Source organism: Tursiops truncatus, chromosome 20, assembly GCF_011762595.2.
Source record: "Tursiops truncatus isolate mTurTru1 chromosome 20, mTurTru1.mat.Y, whole genome shotgun sequence".
Lineage (NCBI taxonomy): Eukaryota > Metazoa > Chordata > Mammalia > Artiodactyla > Delphinidae > Tursiops > Tursiops truncatus.
Window position 1 is genome coordinate 44,296,052 of NC_047053.1, and position 15,849 is coordinate 44,311,900.

General features: G+C 49.7%; 1 protein-coding gene across 14 annotated transcripts in view; it reads right to left on the reverse strand.

Moving 5' to 3' along the window:
• The window catches only part of PECAM1 (platelet and endothelial cell adhesion molecule 1), a 55,810-nt gene that overhangs the window by 11,454 nt on the left and 28,507 nt on the right, over positions 1-15,849 (reverse strand). For 4 of the 14 annotated variants that reach the window (XM_073797434.1, XM_073797426.1, XM_019944398.3 and 1 more), the window contains 5 exons: positions 14,970-14,997; positions 14,208-14,284; positions 11,817-11,870; positions 10,717-10,779; positions 4,951-5,007 (listed from right to left, as the gene is read on the reverse strand). In XM_073797434.1, coding sequence (XP_073653535.1) covers positions 4,951-5,007; positions 10,717-10,779; positions 11,817-11,870; positions 14,208-14,284; positions 14,970-14,997 — 279 coding nt within the window. Of the gene's footprint in view, positions 1-4,239; positions 4,396-4,950; positions 5,008-5,028; positions 7,565-7,593; positions 10,664-10,716; positions 10,854-11,816; positions 11,871-14,207; positions 14,285-14,969; positions 14,998-15,849 lie in introns of those variants that run through there. The other 10 variants (XM_019944399.3, XM_073797431.1, XM_073797425.1 and 7 more) reach the window with 6 other exon arrangements.

A 15,849-nucleotide genomic window follows, 5' to 3' on the forward strand; every position in this document is an offset into this window, starting at 1 on the left:
TCTGACAGATTAAAACAGCTGAAGGTAGTCAAGTTCACAGGGACACAAAGTAGAACAGTCGTCGTTGCCAGGGTCTGGGTCTGGGGAATTATCATTTAATGGGTAAGGAGTATCAGTTTGGAAAGACGAAAAAGTTCTGGAGATGGATGGTGGTGATGACCATACAACGATGTGATTGTACTTGGTGTTACTGAAATGTACATGTAAAAATGGTTAAAATGGCAAGTGTTATGTGTTGGGTTGGCCAAGCAGTTCGTTTGGGTTTTTCCATGTTACGAAAACCCGAATGAACTTTTTGGCCAAACCAATATATTTTACCACAGGTTTAAAAAAAAAAAAGCTGAGCTCAGAGCCTACAGCCAAGATTGCAAAGACCTGGTGCCTCCCACGGCCTACCAGATCCCCTGACACCCTCTCCAGCCCCGCCTGGGGTTGCTCCTTGGAGGCAGGCCTGCCTGTTGCCCTTTTGCTTATCTAGAGGAGCAGTTTTCCTTTGCATCACTCAGGGGAAAAAGGGGGTCTAAGAGCCAGAACTACGCCCTGTGAGCCATTTCCCAAAATAGCCAGCCCTGAAGTGCTGCTCGTTGGAAGATGATGGGGAACTGAGAAACTGGGGAAGTTTCTCAGTTGGGGAAGAACAAAAACCTAAGAAGGAAAAGTCAGATAAGACTCAGCTCTGCGCTCAGCCTGCTCCCAGACCAGCCCAGAGACCCTCACGGGGCCTTTGTTTTTATTGTGAGTCACACCCTCCCCTCAACACACACACACACACACACAGACACACACAGACACACACACAGACACACACAGACACACACACACATACAGTGTTTCTGGGTTATCTCTGCCGGCCAATCTAGAGCAATTCCTCCAGGATTGCTGGGGAGTAAGAAAGACTCTACCGCTTCAAACGAGAAGCACAGCAGAACTCAGAGTGGTTCAGTCAGAAGGGAACTCAGAGCATCTAGAAAATGGTTCTAAAAGTGTGTCCCCAGACCAGTAGCAGCAGCATGTGGGAATCTGTCAGAAACGCAAATTCTCAGCTCACTTAGACCTACTGAATCAGAGGTGGTGCCAGTCTACCTGTATTGTAACCAACCTGGAGAACCCCTGATCCAGATTCGAGCCCATGCCCCTCATTCCACAGAGAAGGTGACAGAGGTCCCGAGAGGCTCCATGACTCACCCAGGCTCACCCAGACCACACCAGGCTGTTACTCTTAATTTCTAAAGTAGACAGAGTTGCATCCTCTAATTAGGCTGATGAAAGTGGAAACCAGTTGATTTGGCAACACAGGGGAAACATGAGGGTGGTGAAGTGCGCCACTCTGCAGCCAGGCTCCCCACACTCTGCCCCTGCTCTGCCACCACTGGCCTTGGGACCAGCACAAGCTATTTCACCTCTGCCCATTTCCCCATCTGTAGAGCAGGAATAATAATAGAGCCTCCATCAACCCTATGATGGTTTTGAGTGGCTGACAGAGGAAAAAAAGAAAAGGGAAGAGGAATCAACCAAGGCCTGCAGCCTCCTCCCCTTGGGCAGCAGCTCAGTGGGAAACGCTCAAAAACAGGAACTCCCTTGGCTTCCAGGACGCTGGCTTTTGCAGCAGCGATGTGGTTTTGGCTATAAGACCCAGGGCTCCCTCTACCTACCTGGCAGGAGCTGGCTGCCAGATGAAAGACCAGGTTATAGAGAGACCCAAGCCCCAACTGACACCTAATGGCCCAGATATCACAGTGGGAATGCCCTGGCCTGGGAGTCCGGAGCTGGCTCTAGTCTTGCCCTGGGCCAGGCACTAGGGCTCAAGTTCCTCATGCATTTTTCAGCTAAAATGGATTGAATGCTCACTGTATGGTAGGGGTGATACACTGACTGCATGCTTGGAGTAAACGGCGCCGTCTCATCCCCTTTTCTCATTTAATCGCATCTCCATTTAACAGTTGAAGAAACTAAGTCATCACAGAGAGGTCAGGCCTCTTGGTCAAAGTCGTACAGTTGTTAAGTGGCAGCACCAGGACAGGGGCTCAGATATCCCCCAGCAAAACAGGGCTCTTTACCACCTCAAATCCCTACCGGGTTGGGTTCTATGGTGCCTGCGGTCTGTTCCAGCCTGAGGCCAGCCGGAGCAGTCAGGTTCCAACAGCCGGGGACTGGGGACTCAGGCATCTAGAACCAGCCTGGGGACACTGAGAGAACCCACTTGAACAGCTACCCTGAAGCAGAGTAGAAAACCAGAATATGCCACCCCCAAACATGCCACTTTGGCATAAGGGTTATTTTGAGCTAGAGGCAAATGAGCATCAATGGATGCAGAAGGAAGGCTTCCGGGAGCTTCCCTCACCCCACTCCACCGAGTTACTCTCACTGCTTTTTTCTTGTTAATCTGTCTTTTTTCAGGCTAATTTGCAGGGTCCCTAACACAAGCCCTTTGGAATCCACACTGGGCGTGGCCTTCACCAACTGTATGGGGCCTCCAGGGGTGGCCTCAGGTGGCCACAGCCCGCCCCCCGCCCCTCCCCGGCCTCCTGTAGCCGGGGTTCCCTGTGGCCTCCACACTTCACCAGCTTCCCTTCCCCAAACCAAAGGCAGCTCAATGATCAGGAGCATGGAATCCAGCTCTGGGGTGGGCCAGTTCTGGTGTACTAACGCTAACCGTGGGGAACTGTTTTAAGCCCTCTATGCTTCAGGATCCTCATCTGAAAAATGGGATTTACTGTGGAGGATTGAAAGAGATAATGTAATATAGACCACTTAGCACAAACAGCAAGTGCTTAATAAACGTGAGTTTTTGCATAACCAAAGCGACTGAAAGCGAACCATCTCAGGGACCACCACGAGGAAAGCAAAGGGGGCATTTTTACACAATTACCCATCAGGACCAACCTTGAACCTGATCTGAGCTTCAGCTTTCTGTTACACTGGAAGAACAGAGGAAGCCTGTTTCTAAATTTGCGTTTTGCTAGCTCTGAATAGACTGAGAATGCAAAATGAGATACTGAAGCCAAGAATTCCACAGGAAATGGTTTTCAAATTATCATTCAGTCAAGTTCTCCATGGGGCTGAGTTTCTGCTCTACCCATGAAAATACCACTTTTAAAAAGATTAATTAAGGGGTGATTCCTAGTTCAGATAACAAGTAGGCTCTTCAGGTAAGACAGTGCTTCTCTAATATTGGCAGCATCAGAAATACGTGGGATCAGGACTTCCCTGGTGGCTCAATGGATAAGACTCCATGCTCCCAATGCAGGGGGCCCGGGTTCGATCCCCGGTCAGGGAACGAGATCCCACATGCGTGCCGCAACTAAGAGTTCGGATGCCACAACTAAGGAGCCTGCGTGCTGCAACTAAGGAGCCCACAGGCCACAACTAAGACCTGGCACAACCAAAATAAATAAATAAATATTAAAGAAAAAAAAAGAAATATGTGGGACCTTGTTGGGAGTTCAGATTCTGGAGATTCTGACCCTGTGAGTCTGGTTTGGGCCTGAGATCGTTGCTACCTGTCTGTGGACCATCCTTGGGGTAGCCAGGCTTTATCAAAGTTTTCCAGCCTGTTTTAATAATTCCCTTTCAAAGAATCCACTTAAGTAGAGGTTTGTTGTACAAAGCGAGATATCTGCATAGTGACTATTTTCCCCTGGAATGTTTATGCCCTTTGGGTTGTGACTTATTTTCAGAATTTAAAAGTAGTCTTTGTGTGAAAACAGACTCAGAGGGCTTCCTTGGTGGCGCAGTGGTTGAGAGTCCGCCTGCCGATGCAGGGGACGCGGGTTCGTGCCCCGGTCCGGGAGGATCCCACATGCCGCGGAGCGGCTGGGCCCGTGAGCCATGGCCGCTGAGCCTGCGCGTCCGGAGCCTGTGCTCCGCAACGGGAGAGGCCACAACAGTGAGAGGCCCACGTACCGCAAAAAAAAAAAAACAACAGACTCAGATACAGGGAACAAACTGTTGGTGCCAGAAGGGAGGAGGATGGGGGATGGGCGAAATAGGTGTAGGGAATTAGGAGGTAACAAACCTACAGTTATATAAAAAGATAAGTCATGGGGATATAATATATCACATAAGGTATATGGCTAATAATATTGTAATAACTCTGTATGGGGACAGATGGTTACTAGACTTATCGTGGTGATCATTTCACAATGTACGCAAACGCCAAACCACTAGGTAGAACACTTGAAGCTTACATAATATTGTACATCGACTTGATTTCAATAAAAAAAAAAAGATAAAAAAATAAAAGTGGTCTTTGTGGATTTCATTTCATGAGAATAGAATAGAATAATTACACAAAAAATGAGATTGCTGGGAGCATCCCCAGTTCCGTGTCTGTTCAGTCCCAGGGAATCTCTCCATGAGGAAGCAGTGGAAATGGGAAATGAAGTGGGGTCCGGGCTGAAATCAAAGGAAGCGGAAGTAGATCCATACACCCTTCCCCAAAGTCGGCGTGCTCCCAGAAAGGCTGAAGCTACTGAACGTCTTCAAAGCAAAGCACCGACTTTGCCTAAGACCTTCGGGAGCCCCAGTGCACCAGGGCCCGGGTGAGGAGCAGGTGGGGCCCCTGGCTGGCACCTGAGAACAGGCAGGGCCACGCTGCTTCTCTTGGGGTCAGGAGTGCCCGGGAGGCTGCTGGGCATCTCATGAGCACACAGGGGTGCCAGGACACGCTTTGGTCCACCTGGCCGTTAGTTGGGTGTGAAGGTATAAGGTTCTGTTTGCCTGGCATGCAGCCAGCACTCAATAAGTGTTCATCGACTAAATAAATAGTACACGTCACCTGTGGCCACATTTTAAGGGTGGTGGGGAAGAGAGGGTTAACAACTCTGGCACCCTTTCTGGCTGCCTTGGCTCCTTCTTTCCCCTGCCCACTCCCAGGACCCCATGGATGAGTTTGCGGGAAGCGCCCTCCCCCCAACCCCCGGTTGGGGGAGCTAAGGGGCTCTCACTCACCGGGGTCAGCTTTCCGGATTTCACTGTACACTGTCTCCGTGCCCTTTGTTCCCAGACCTGGAAAGGGACCAAGCACAGGTCAACAACTGCCTCTGGGCACCAGGTCAGCTCACTGCTGAAGCAGGAAAATGTTGGAGGCTCCCAGGCAAGGCTGTACCCCACTACCCACCCCACGAGTGCCCATCTCCAGGAGCCCCTGGAAGCCCTGTCACTACTGAGCCCGGGCCATTTCCCGGCTTTAGAAGATCATGGTCCCTCCAGCATCACTCTCAGCCTAGAAGTATGAGGCCAACAGGCCACTGTGGGACCCCTGGACCTAGGGGGCGCAGGTAGAGGTACCCCCAGCACAGACCTGTAGCCTCCAGCTCGGTGGCCCCATCCCTCTTCCTCTGCCACTGTGTCCCTCTGTCCAGCTGCTCTGCCAGCCCCTCTCAGGAGGCTGGGTTAGGGTCTCCCAATTACCCAAGGTCAGGGTTAGAGCCTGGGTATCATCTGTGACTCTAAGGATAAGCTGGGGCCCAGTTACAACTCTAGACAACTGGGCTGGTTGATTTCAAATGTCAGCAAGCCGGGCCTCACTGCAGATCGATTGAATTAGTCCAGGGTGGGCCCTGGTGTTGGTGTTTTTAAGAGCTTCCCAGGGGATTTTAATATGCAGACAGGGTTCAGATCCTCTGGTCTGGACCCTTTCTGAACAACAGACAAGATGACCCACTTAGGGTGTGGATTACACCCACAGGAGCCTCAGTGGTTTGAGAGACAAAGAGCCCCTGTACAGCCATCTGTTTAAGCTGACGTACACACACAGGTTATGTACACACACACGTACACACGCTCATGGTGCATCTACATGCACTTACACACACAGACCCTCAGGGGATGCAGCCCGCCACTTCGCTCTCACCTGCACAAAGGACCAGGAAGCCTTATTGTAGAAAGCTGCCTGATGCCGTGTGGCCAGCATTCTCTCTCTATAAATCGGGAAACGGAACCCCAGACTGGGTGATGCTTCCTGCCGCCACGGTCAGTGCCACGTGGATGTCGTTTTCCTCAGTGGCAGATGGCCAGGGCACGTACACGGATTCTAACTACACCAAGATACCCTCGACTCACCAGGCTCCCCTCTCTCATGCCCTGGTCCTGCACACACTCCTTCGCTGTCTGCACGGCCCTTTTGCTTTGCCCCGTTCCTCCTCATCCTCCAAGCCCCAGGACAAGCTTCGCTCCTGCACTTGGGTGCACATACCCTCACACACCTACACACTCCCTGACACACTCCCCCCTTCCCTGTGCCCTGGGCAGTTACGTGGGCGCCCACGGCACACTGACACGACTCGCCCCCACAAGCATCTCCCCTGGCGGGCCCCACGCCCTCTAGGGCAGCGCCCGGGTCTTGTGCTCCTCCCGATCCCAGATTTTGCACAGCTGCCTGGGGCGCCTGTAAAGGTTGATGGGACAGTGAAGACAACAGTCAACGTCCCTGCGGGTGTCTCTGTCTCAGACTCCAACCTTCAGGAGGCTCTTGGCATGATCAGCCTGATCCCTGAAGTTTTAGGTCTTAGGATTAAAATCACGGTCATTCGTCACAGACTACGTGGTCGTGGTTCTTATGTCATGATCTAAATGGCAGGAGAAAGCTTGGGTGGCAGTTCAGATAGACAGCTGTACTTGGGGCACTTGGGGTGCCAGGACCTTGCAGAAGGCATCGTAGCGACTCCCCCCAGGGCACCGAATAGCAGTTGGTACTCAGCAGAGTGGCTGAGATACCAGGCACCCCCTGCTGGGACACCTGCCTTTCTCTAAGAGCACAGCAGAGATGCCCTCACCACTCTCCACTCTCCACGGCAGCAGATCTGAAGGTGCAGAGGGAAGCTCCAGCAACTCCCCTATCTACTGGGGGTTCTACCGCATCACTAAGGGACTCTTTGCTCAATGTCAGGCATGGGCAAGTCACTCGTTCAACATGGTCCTAACACCTATTGTGTGCTGGGCACTGTGGAAGAGGAAAAGGTGACCGGGGACCTGGTTCCAGCTTTCGGAAGCTCCAGGCCGTGGGGCGGATGGTATGCAAACAATGCTGTGACAAACGCTCTAGGACACTGCATACCAGGAGCACTGGGGGCCCTGCCAACTCATCCTCCTTCACAGTGGGAGCTGGGGGCGTTGGGAGGGAATGGAGGGGAGGGAATGGAGGGGAGGGACTGCGCGGCCAAGCCTGGGGCCCTGGACACCCTTGGGAGCTCCACCACCCCCAGGCACATAAGGGGTGGCGGGTAGACCTCTGGTCACCTTGGGGACGCTCTGACACCCTCTGGACCCAAGGAGCTGCACTCAACTCCCTTTCACCTCATAACTCTGTGTATCAGCCAGGGCAGCAGGATGGTTTCACTTCTTGGTTGAGTTGCCAGATTTGCAGCTGGCCCAGCAGTTTCCCCCACTGCCCTCCTGGCTCCGCCCGGCCAGGGGACGGGGTTTGCAGCTCACTGAGAGTGCCCCTCCTCCCGCTGCTCCGAGGCAGCAGCTGCCTGCTAACGACTAAACCAGGCCAGCAGGCTGTTTGTCTCTGCTGCCAGGGATGTTTCCGGATGGGCTTTGTTTTGGCTTCTGTTTTTCTCTGTTAACAGAGAAAGAGATGGCTTCAACGTCATGGGGTTTTCCCAGCAATTAGTCTCAGAGCAAACATGCAGCAGACCAGGATTTAACGAGTTCCTTCCCACCCCTCCTCCACCTCCAAGTGACCACTTGGTCAGCTGCCAGCCACGGTTAGAGCTGGACATGGTCCCCACTCCTTCCTCCATCCCATCTGTAGAGGAGGGAGGCCTTGAGGACAGGGAACTGGGTTGGCCAAGACCAGGTCAAGTGGACTCACCACTGGCCTTGAACCCACAAAGTCTGGCCCTCATCTAGTAATGCCCCACTCCCCACTCATGAGAAAACAGGGGGACGGCATCCTGGGCCAGGCCGCTCTCCCCCACTGTCCCTCAGCTGCCAAGGAGGCTGGGTCCAGAAAACAACTTGAATCCCCTAGAAACTCTCCATTTCCACCCGAGTGACTTTCAGTCCAGCTCTGCTGAGGCCCCTGCGGCCCACTCAGCACCTTTGTACAGACTGGGGAAAGGTGACCCGGCTGGTTACAACCCTGCAGGTACAGAGCTTGGCAAAGGGAAGCACCCCTGCTTCGCCCGGTCCCAGGGGTTCTCTTTTCCCTTCAACCGCTCCCCACCTTCAAGCAAGAAAAAGAAAACCAGACGCTGCTAACGTGGAAACATCCCCAAAGGAATGGAAAACGGATGCTTTTCCAAGGACAAAACCTTGCTTCCTTCTTCCTGCTTCAGTTTCCTTCAATCCAAAGCCTTCCAGGCCTCACATACAGCCCTCATAACTCCACCTTGCCCGGGCCCAGCCGGCAGCAGGGTAAGGGTGGAGCCCGGCCCTCTGGGACAGGTATCAGAACCGAGAGGCCAGAACCCAGGGCAATCGCTCTCTGCTTGAGCACAGTGGGGCATGGAGGGCAGTGGGGTTTCCCACACACATTCAGCCCTGCCCTCTTGCTGTGGTTCCCCTTTCCTTCCAAGTCTGAAGCCCCCTTAGGAGGAAGTAAGCTGTTACCTGTGGGACGGCACCCACGATGCATGGTGATGGAGGGGCTCAGGCTGGACCAGGGAAGGCCGGCGAGGAGCACCCTAAAGTCCCATCGGCCAGAGCCCGCCCACACTTGGTTCTGAGCACCAAGACCCCTGCGCTGTCTCCTCCTGGGCTCTCAAATTTAACCCAACCGAACCAGGCTCCCCATGAGCCTGTACCTCCCAATCGCAGGCATCACGACCATCCATGTGGTTGTTTGGTCAAGAAACATGTAGTCATTCTGTCTCTCCCATCCTGGCCACGAATTTTTCATCCAGTACTGCGGTCTGTCTGTAACATCTATCCAGAATCTATCCACTGCCAGCACTTTGGCTCCATCCTCATCCCCTCTTGCCCGGTTTCCACTTTTGTTCCCTTTAATCCGTCCTCCACACCAGCCACAAGGATCGTTTTTAAAAGAAGGAAGTTGGAACTTGTCACTTCGCTGCTTAAAGGCTTCCAAAGGCCCCCAGTCCACTGAGACTAGAACAAAAAGAGAACGCCAGCGGCCCTGCAGTCCCTGGGTCCCGCCTGGTCCTCCCAGCTTCATCTGCCTCCACTCCCTCTCGCCCTCTCTGCAGACATTTAAGGACCAGAAAGAGTCATTTAAGGATCCTTTAAGGTCTCCTTTCAGGTCTTTAAATGGGCCAAGCTCTAGGCCACCACCCACTGTCCTGCCACCCCTCACACAGGCCTTCTGGGACCACCCAGCCAGAAAAGGCATCACCTTTCAGGCCTTCCACCACACCCCACTCTTCCTGCAAACTCTGACTCTAACCTGATACTATCTGCTCATCGGTTCCTTGTTTTCCTGACCCCCTCAGGGGCTACACCTCCACGAGAAGGGGACCACATATGTACCTTTGCTGCTTGCACTGGGGCTGGTCCATCATGCGCCCATAATTTGCTAACCCAACAAGCAAATCACTTTACCATGAAGTAAAGAGAAAGAGAACTTCAGGCTGGCCGTGGCCCCCACCCCTGCCCCGTCCAGTCTAGACTTGGAACTGGGATGCCCTGTGTAGTGGTGCAGATCAGGCAGTACCAACTGCAGGGGCCATGCTGACTGTAGACTATGGGCATGGTGGCCCTGTTGTGCAGCACCCAGCCCCAGGGGCTACAGGGGACGGCCCTGCCTGGAAGGTCCCACGGACACATCTGCAGACATGGTACCTAGAACCGTGCTAAGCAAGGGAAGAAGGAAGGAACCCCAAACTCCTTCCAGATCATGGAGCAAGAGGTGACAAGAGAACGCCATCACCACGTGGCTCTGGCTGAGGCTACACAGGCATGGTCTGCAAAGCAGCCCCGGGCCTGCAAGGCTGAGTGGACGCAGCTTGGCCTCAGTCTCAGCAGGAAGGGGGATGCACAGCAACAGCCCTAACGAGCTTCCCAGCAGGGCAGGAAGGCTCGGGTGGCTGCTTCCTTTGTGTGGCAGCCTCTGCGGGAACTAAGGAGGTTTAGGAGGATGTGCCTGTTTTTTTTTGTGGTGCCCGAAGCAGCTGAGATTGACGTTCTAGTGCTTGCTGTGGACTGACCCACCCTGAGTCAGTCTCCCCAGTGCAGGACCAGAGCTAGGGGCTTTCTCCAGGGCAGTGTGCCCAAGAGAACCACACAATAAAAACAAAGCCTGAAGCATAATGATGGTGCCACTGTTTACATGCAGAGGGAGTCTGTGCTTTCAAAAGCCTTTACCCAATTGTCCCTTTAAATGGCCAAGCCCCTTCAGCCCCTTGCACATTTCATTTATACAAGCTCAGTCTGCAAGCAACTTTTTAAGGAAGGTGCTAGATTGGGGCAAGGGGGCTACCTCTGGAAGGATGCCCAAACACCCAGGAGTGAGGCTGCCTGCTAAAAGTCTCTCAACAGACCCATTTCTTAGCACTTAGTAATTGCTCAATAAAACGCAGCCATCATTACTAGTATGATAAATAATAATTAATGAAATTTTACACCTCCAAACCTGGGTGGGTGTCACTGCTCCTGCCTTGGGTATGTCCAGCCCATCTGTCTGCAGACCACCTCCCTTCTGAGTGATGAGGGTGACTAGATTCTTGTCCGGGGGCCACGGCACAGCCCACCCTGGCATCTACACCCAAGCAGACAGTAAAACATGGGGAATCCCTTGAGTGATGGTGTTACCTCTGTGAGGCTCAGGGGCGGTCACTTCCACTTCAGTGTACTCCACGTCCAAGGTCAGAGGCTCTGCTCGAAAGAACCACAGCAGCCTGCGGTTAGACAGAGTCTCCTTGGGGGGTCTCGGACCACAGTAGAGATTTCTATTCAAGTGATCGAAGAAGTCTGTATTTTAACAGGGAAGCTGGATGCAGGCTTAACTCCATTCTAAGTGGGCGAGAAAACTCAGGCTGGGAGAGGTAATGAGGAGGCCTGCACTCCCGGGATGTGGAAGGACCCTCCGGCTCAGGTCCCGTTGTTACCACAGTGTGAGGACTTGTAAAGCTCATTAGATACAGAAAACAGCCGGCATCGGCCACAGCAGTTAACTATAAAAGACTTCTCCAAGGCCACAGGCACAGAACGCTTTCTCCAAGATGGAAAGGATCTCAGGAAATGGGGAACGGGGTCCCCAGCCCCAAACTGCTTTGAGAGTATGAGGCATACACATAGGAAATCAAGTTACACCCAGAATGGAACTTCCTGATGCAGAATGGGTTACGAAATAAGTCAGGAGGATCTCCCTTCTCTTGGATAGTAGAGTCACAGGTGTTTTTTAATATAGCATTACTGCAAATCATCATGTTGTACACTTTAAACTTACACAATGTTATGTGTCAAGTATATCTCAATAAAGCTGGCAAAGAAAGTGTTAAGAGGCTGGGGTGGGAAGAAGTACTCAGGGTACTTTAAAGGTAGTGGAAATGTTCTTTTTTTTTAAAGGATGATGGGTATGCAGTTATTTATTGAATTGCTATTGTTTATGTTTTATACATAACTTATAAATATTACTTTGTATCTACATGTTTAATAAAAATGAAAAATACATGAGAAAAAACAAAAAAATGAAAAATACACTATAAAAAGTAAAATAAAATAGCACTGCTGCTTATCTTTAAGACAAGTAACAAGAGACACGACAGCATCTTTGGAGAAAGCAATAGGCATCTCCATTTAAGAGACAGGAGGAAATAGCCACAGGCCTTAACAGCTTTTGTTCTTTTCCTAGGGGTCTTTTATATAAAAGCAAAGGTTTCTAATTTTTAAAAAGTTAGATAGATGATTACCTTTATTTTCATTTAGTGGCTTCATTGCATGGTTTCCAACATCTTCATTGTAACCTAGTTGAAAAATAACAGGATGAGTGACAGTGGAATTCCTAGTTTTCTATATAAATTTTAGAAAACTCAGTGCCACTAACAAAAGGAGTCAAGCCCAAATTCTTCAGTGTAGTTGGCAACCAGCAGTGTAGCTGGGGTCCGAATACCCTCCTGGTGGCCCTGGGCCCCATCCAACCCACTGCCTGGTCTCTTTCTAAAACCGGTATGACGCCCACCATCGCATGGGAGGGACATGGCTACTTATGAGTTGTTCAAAATTCAGAATTGTTCACTAGAAGCAAGCTCAGAAGAAATTAAGCTTAATTTTAGAAGGGGTGAGCCAGTGACCACAAACATGAAGGATACTAGTGGACCAGTATCATTCAGCTGGAGAAATGGATCCATGAGAACATGGTTTAAAGATATTGCAATATCTCCAGGCTGCCACCTGGGCAGGAGCAAAATCTTTTTGATCTTTTTTATCAAGTTGTTCTTTATTAAAAAGAACTCTTTCAAGTGTTACAAATATTACTGCTGAAGAACACATGGTTTTCCATTCCATTCCATTACGTATTTACAAATTACTATTGTGATTACTAACATACATTTATAAACTGAAATAATCCATGCAGAGAAAATATAATAAGAATTGGAGTATTTCCTGCACTTTGGAAATTTGGAGGAAATTCTATTTTAATATAAGTCTTTATCAGCATTTAATTTAGAATATCATATTTTTGTTCTTAAGTATAAATACAAATTACCAACAGAACCCACTTTATACCACAAAGAGGTATTTTCTCTATAGCACTGGATTACTTTTTGCTAAATATTCACCAAACTTTTCCAAATGTAGTTTCTTCAATGACATATTTGCTCTTTTCTCTTTATTGGCACATTACTCTTATTACGACATACGTTTTATTTTACTTTTTAAAAAGTTTATGATTCAGTACTATAGGAATTGCTCATTTCTCAAAAGATTTCTCAGGAATGCCCTGTAAAAGGTGTATTCTAAAAAGTTTTTATTTTGTGCGACGATGTTACAGAATTAGAAAAGAACATCAGGGGACTTCCCTGCTGGTGCAGTGGTTAAGAATCCGCCTGCCAATGCAGAGGACACAGGTTCGAGCCCTGGTCCAGGAAGATCCCACATGTTGTGGAGCAACTAAGCCTGTGCGCCGCAACTACTGAGACTGTGTTCAAGAGGCTGCAAGTCACAACTACTGAGCCTGCATGCCACAACTACTGAAGCCCGCGTGCCTAGAGCCCATGCTCCGCAACAAGAGAAGCCACCGCAGTGAGAAGCCCGCGCACCGCAACGAAGAGTAGCCCCCCACTCGCCACAACTAGAGAAAGCCCGTGCACAGTAACAAAGACCCAATGCAGACAAAAATAAATAAATTAAAAAAAAAGAAAAGAACATCAGTGTTTAATTCCCAAAACTGTCTGGGACAGAACTTTTTGTGTGATTTAATCATGGCCCCCTCTGGGAAACAGACAACACCCCTGCTAAAAGGTGTGAACAATTTTCTCACAGACATAATGGGATTAAGAACACCTGGGATTGGCTCCCCACCCTATAGATCTGACTCTCAAGCTGTGATAAACCTCACAACCAGGTATTCCATTATTGTACCACTCTTTTTTTCTTTTTTTAAATGCCTCTATCAACAGTGGGATCTTTAAATTGGTTTCCCACTGGGGCAAGTTTGAAATGAGACTGCCTTGTGTTTGCAATAAATAATTCCACCTGAGAAGATGTTTTACCAATGCCTTCTTTTTTTTTTTTTTTTTGCAGTACGCGGGCCTCTCACTGTTGTGGCCTCTCCCGTTGCGGAGCACAGGCTCCGGACGCGCAGGCTCAGCGGCCATGGCTCACGGGCCTAGCTGCTCCGCGGCATGTGGGATCTTCCCGGACCGGGGCACGAACCTGTGTCCCCTGCATCGGCAGGCGGACTCTCAACCACTGCGCCACCAGGGAAGCCCCCAATGCCTTCATTTGATAGCTGGTCTCTCTCTTACAAATGAAGAATGATTTCACTTGCACAGCGTCCAGTGTGTGAAGAGAACCCACGCGGGTGTCCACAGCATTATAATTATTCTCCACCTTTCATTCCTTGGGATATTTAGAAGGTGGTGAAATTAGAGCACAATGTTCTGCCTTTCTTCTTACACTTTTGTTTTGCTTGTTAGCTCACCACCCAATGACTGATTAGATTAAGTGTCCCAGCTTGAAGCCAGAGTTTCCCTTCCAACCTCACCCCACCGCCCATAGATTCTGCTTCTCAGAGGGACAGGAGAGTGTAGAGCAAGTTGGGAAAAACTCTTAACAACTGCACAAAACCATGACGGTACCATAATGTCTGTTGGCTTCAGTGTTGGGATCTGACAACGTCTTCTCATTGCTGGAGTTCAGAAGTGGTGCTGCTGGCCTTAAATTGAAATTTAAAAAGGAAAAAGAAATAACATTTTTTTGGCTCTAACTCCAAACCAACAAAATAATCAAGGAAAGAGCATGAGAAAATCAGGAAGAGTTTTCTGAAGTGAGGAAAGTTTTACTCTCTCATTTGGAACTAATGCTTTCTTCAGCTCTATGATTATTTGACAAAAACCCTTTTGCTGTTGAAATAAGTGTCCGGGCCAAAGGGCGCACAAACATGAGGAGTCCTTTATGAGGTGAATCCCATGTCGGGAGGGGATTCCTCATCCTGTGCTATTGTTTCTTTCAGGAACAGAACGATAGTTTCCATGCTTTGGGATTTTAGATCTCAAGAACAGTAAAAATAGTACAACCATTTTTAAGGCAACTCTATTTTGCCAAGTAAGTAAAAACATTTTAAATTCCACCTACCATTATAATTTCATAAGGAAAAGTGTAGACAGGACATGACCTCAGAATAAAGCCATTCCTTCCCATGAAGGACAGTTGGCAATCTTCCACTGAGACACAGACACACACGCATACACACACACACACACCCCTACACCGCTCACACCCAAGGTCCTAATTTTTCTGAGTTTGCCAAGAACCACTGAAAACTTCCTAATGACAGGAATCCCTCCAGACAAGTCTATCCACACCCATAGGACAGCCACCCCTCTTCCAAGCACACTGACCTGGACATCTCCACCGGCATCTGCTTGGCTTTGAAAGACAAAGAAAAGAACCAAAGTCAGTATAAAGAACCCACAACCATATCAGACAGGAACACTCATTTCAACCATATTTGACTTGTTTGAAGATTGAATACCCATAAAAAGAGAGAACAGAAAGCCAAATATATTCGCACTTTTTTGAAAAGGAAAATAAACGAAGCAGGTCTTCTCTTGGTCTTATACCAAGAGATTTCACATCATGTTCCCTGAAATTTGACATTTCGACTGTTTTAGCCAGAAGCAACTTCCCATCATGGAATGTGACGGAGAGGAAGACAACAGCACAGGAACCAGATGAGCCAGATAAACGGGCAACTGTCTCTTTGCTTCAAGACCATCTCCAAAAGTAAAGCCTTAATCAATCCCCGAGCTTTTAATTCCAAACTGGCCTGAGGCCAAGGCCAGACTCAGCCTTAGGACTGTTTTCCCAGGGGGGCTGCCCCTTTCCTGCTTTAGGAAAAAACCCTCCTCATCCCATCTGTCTCATCCCATCCCAGGCAGCAGCACCAACAGGGATAAGCAACCCGTCTTATCCCCCCAAAATTTTTGCAGACTTTACCGGTGCTGTGCCCTTTTGCTTGCATCTTGCTTAATTGACTCTGATTCCTGAGTGTCCATGAGTAATCCTGGCTTCCCTCCACACATGGCTAACCCCAAGCACAGGGTAGAAATCGTGGCACAACCAGAAGATTAACTGGGAGGCATTCAGCGTGTGTGGGTGTCTCCACTCATGCCCAACTCTACCAACTGTAGGACTAGATGTTGCCAAATCCACACGAAGGGCTGCTTCTGACCACATGTAGATGCAACTTCCCCCCAAATTCATCTTTTCTGGGGAGCC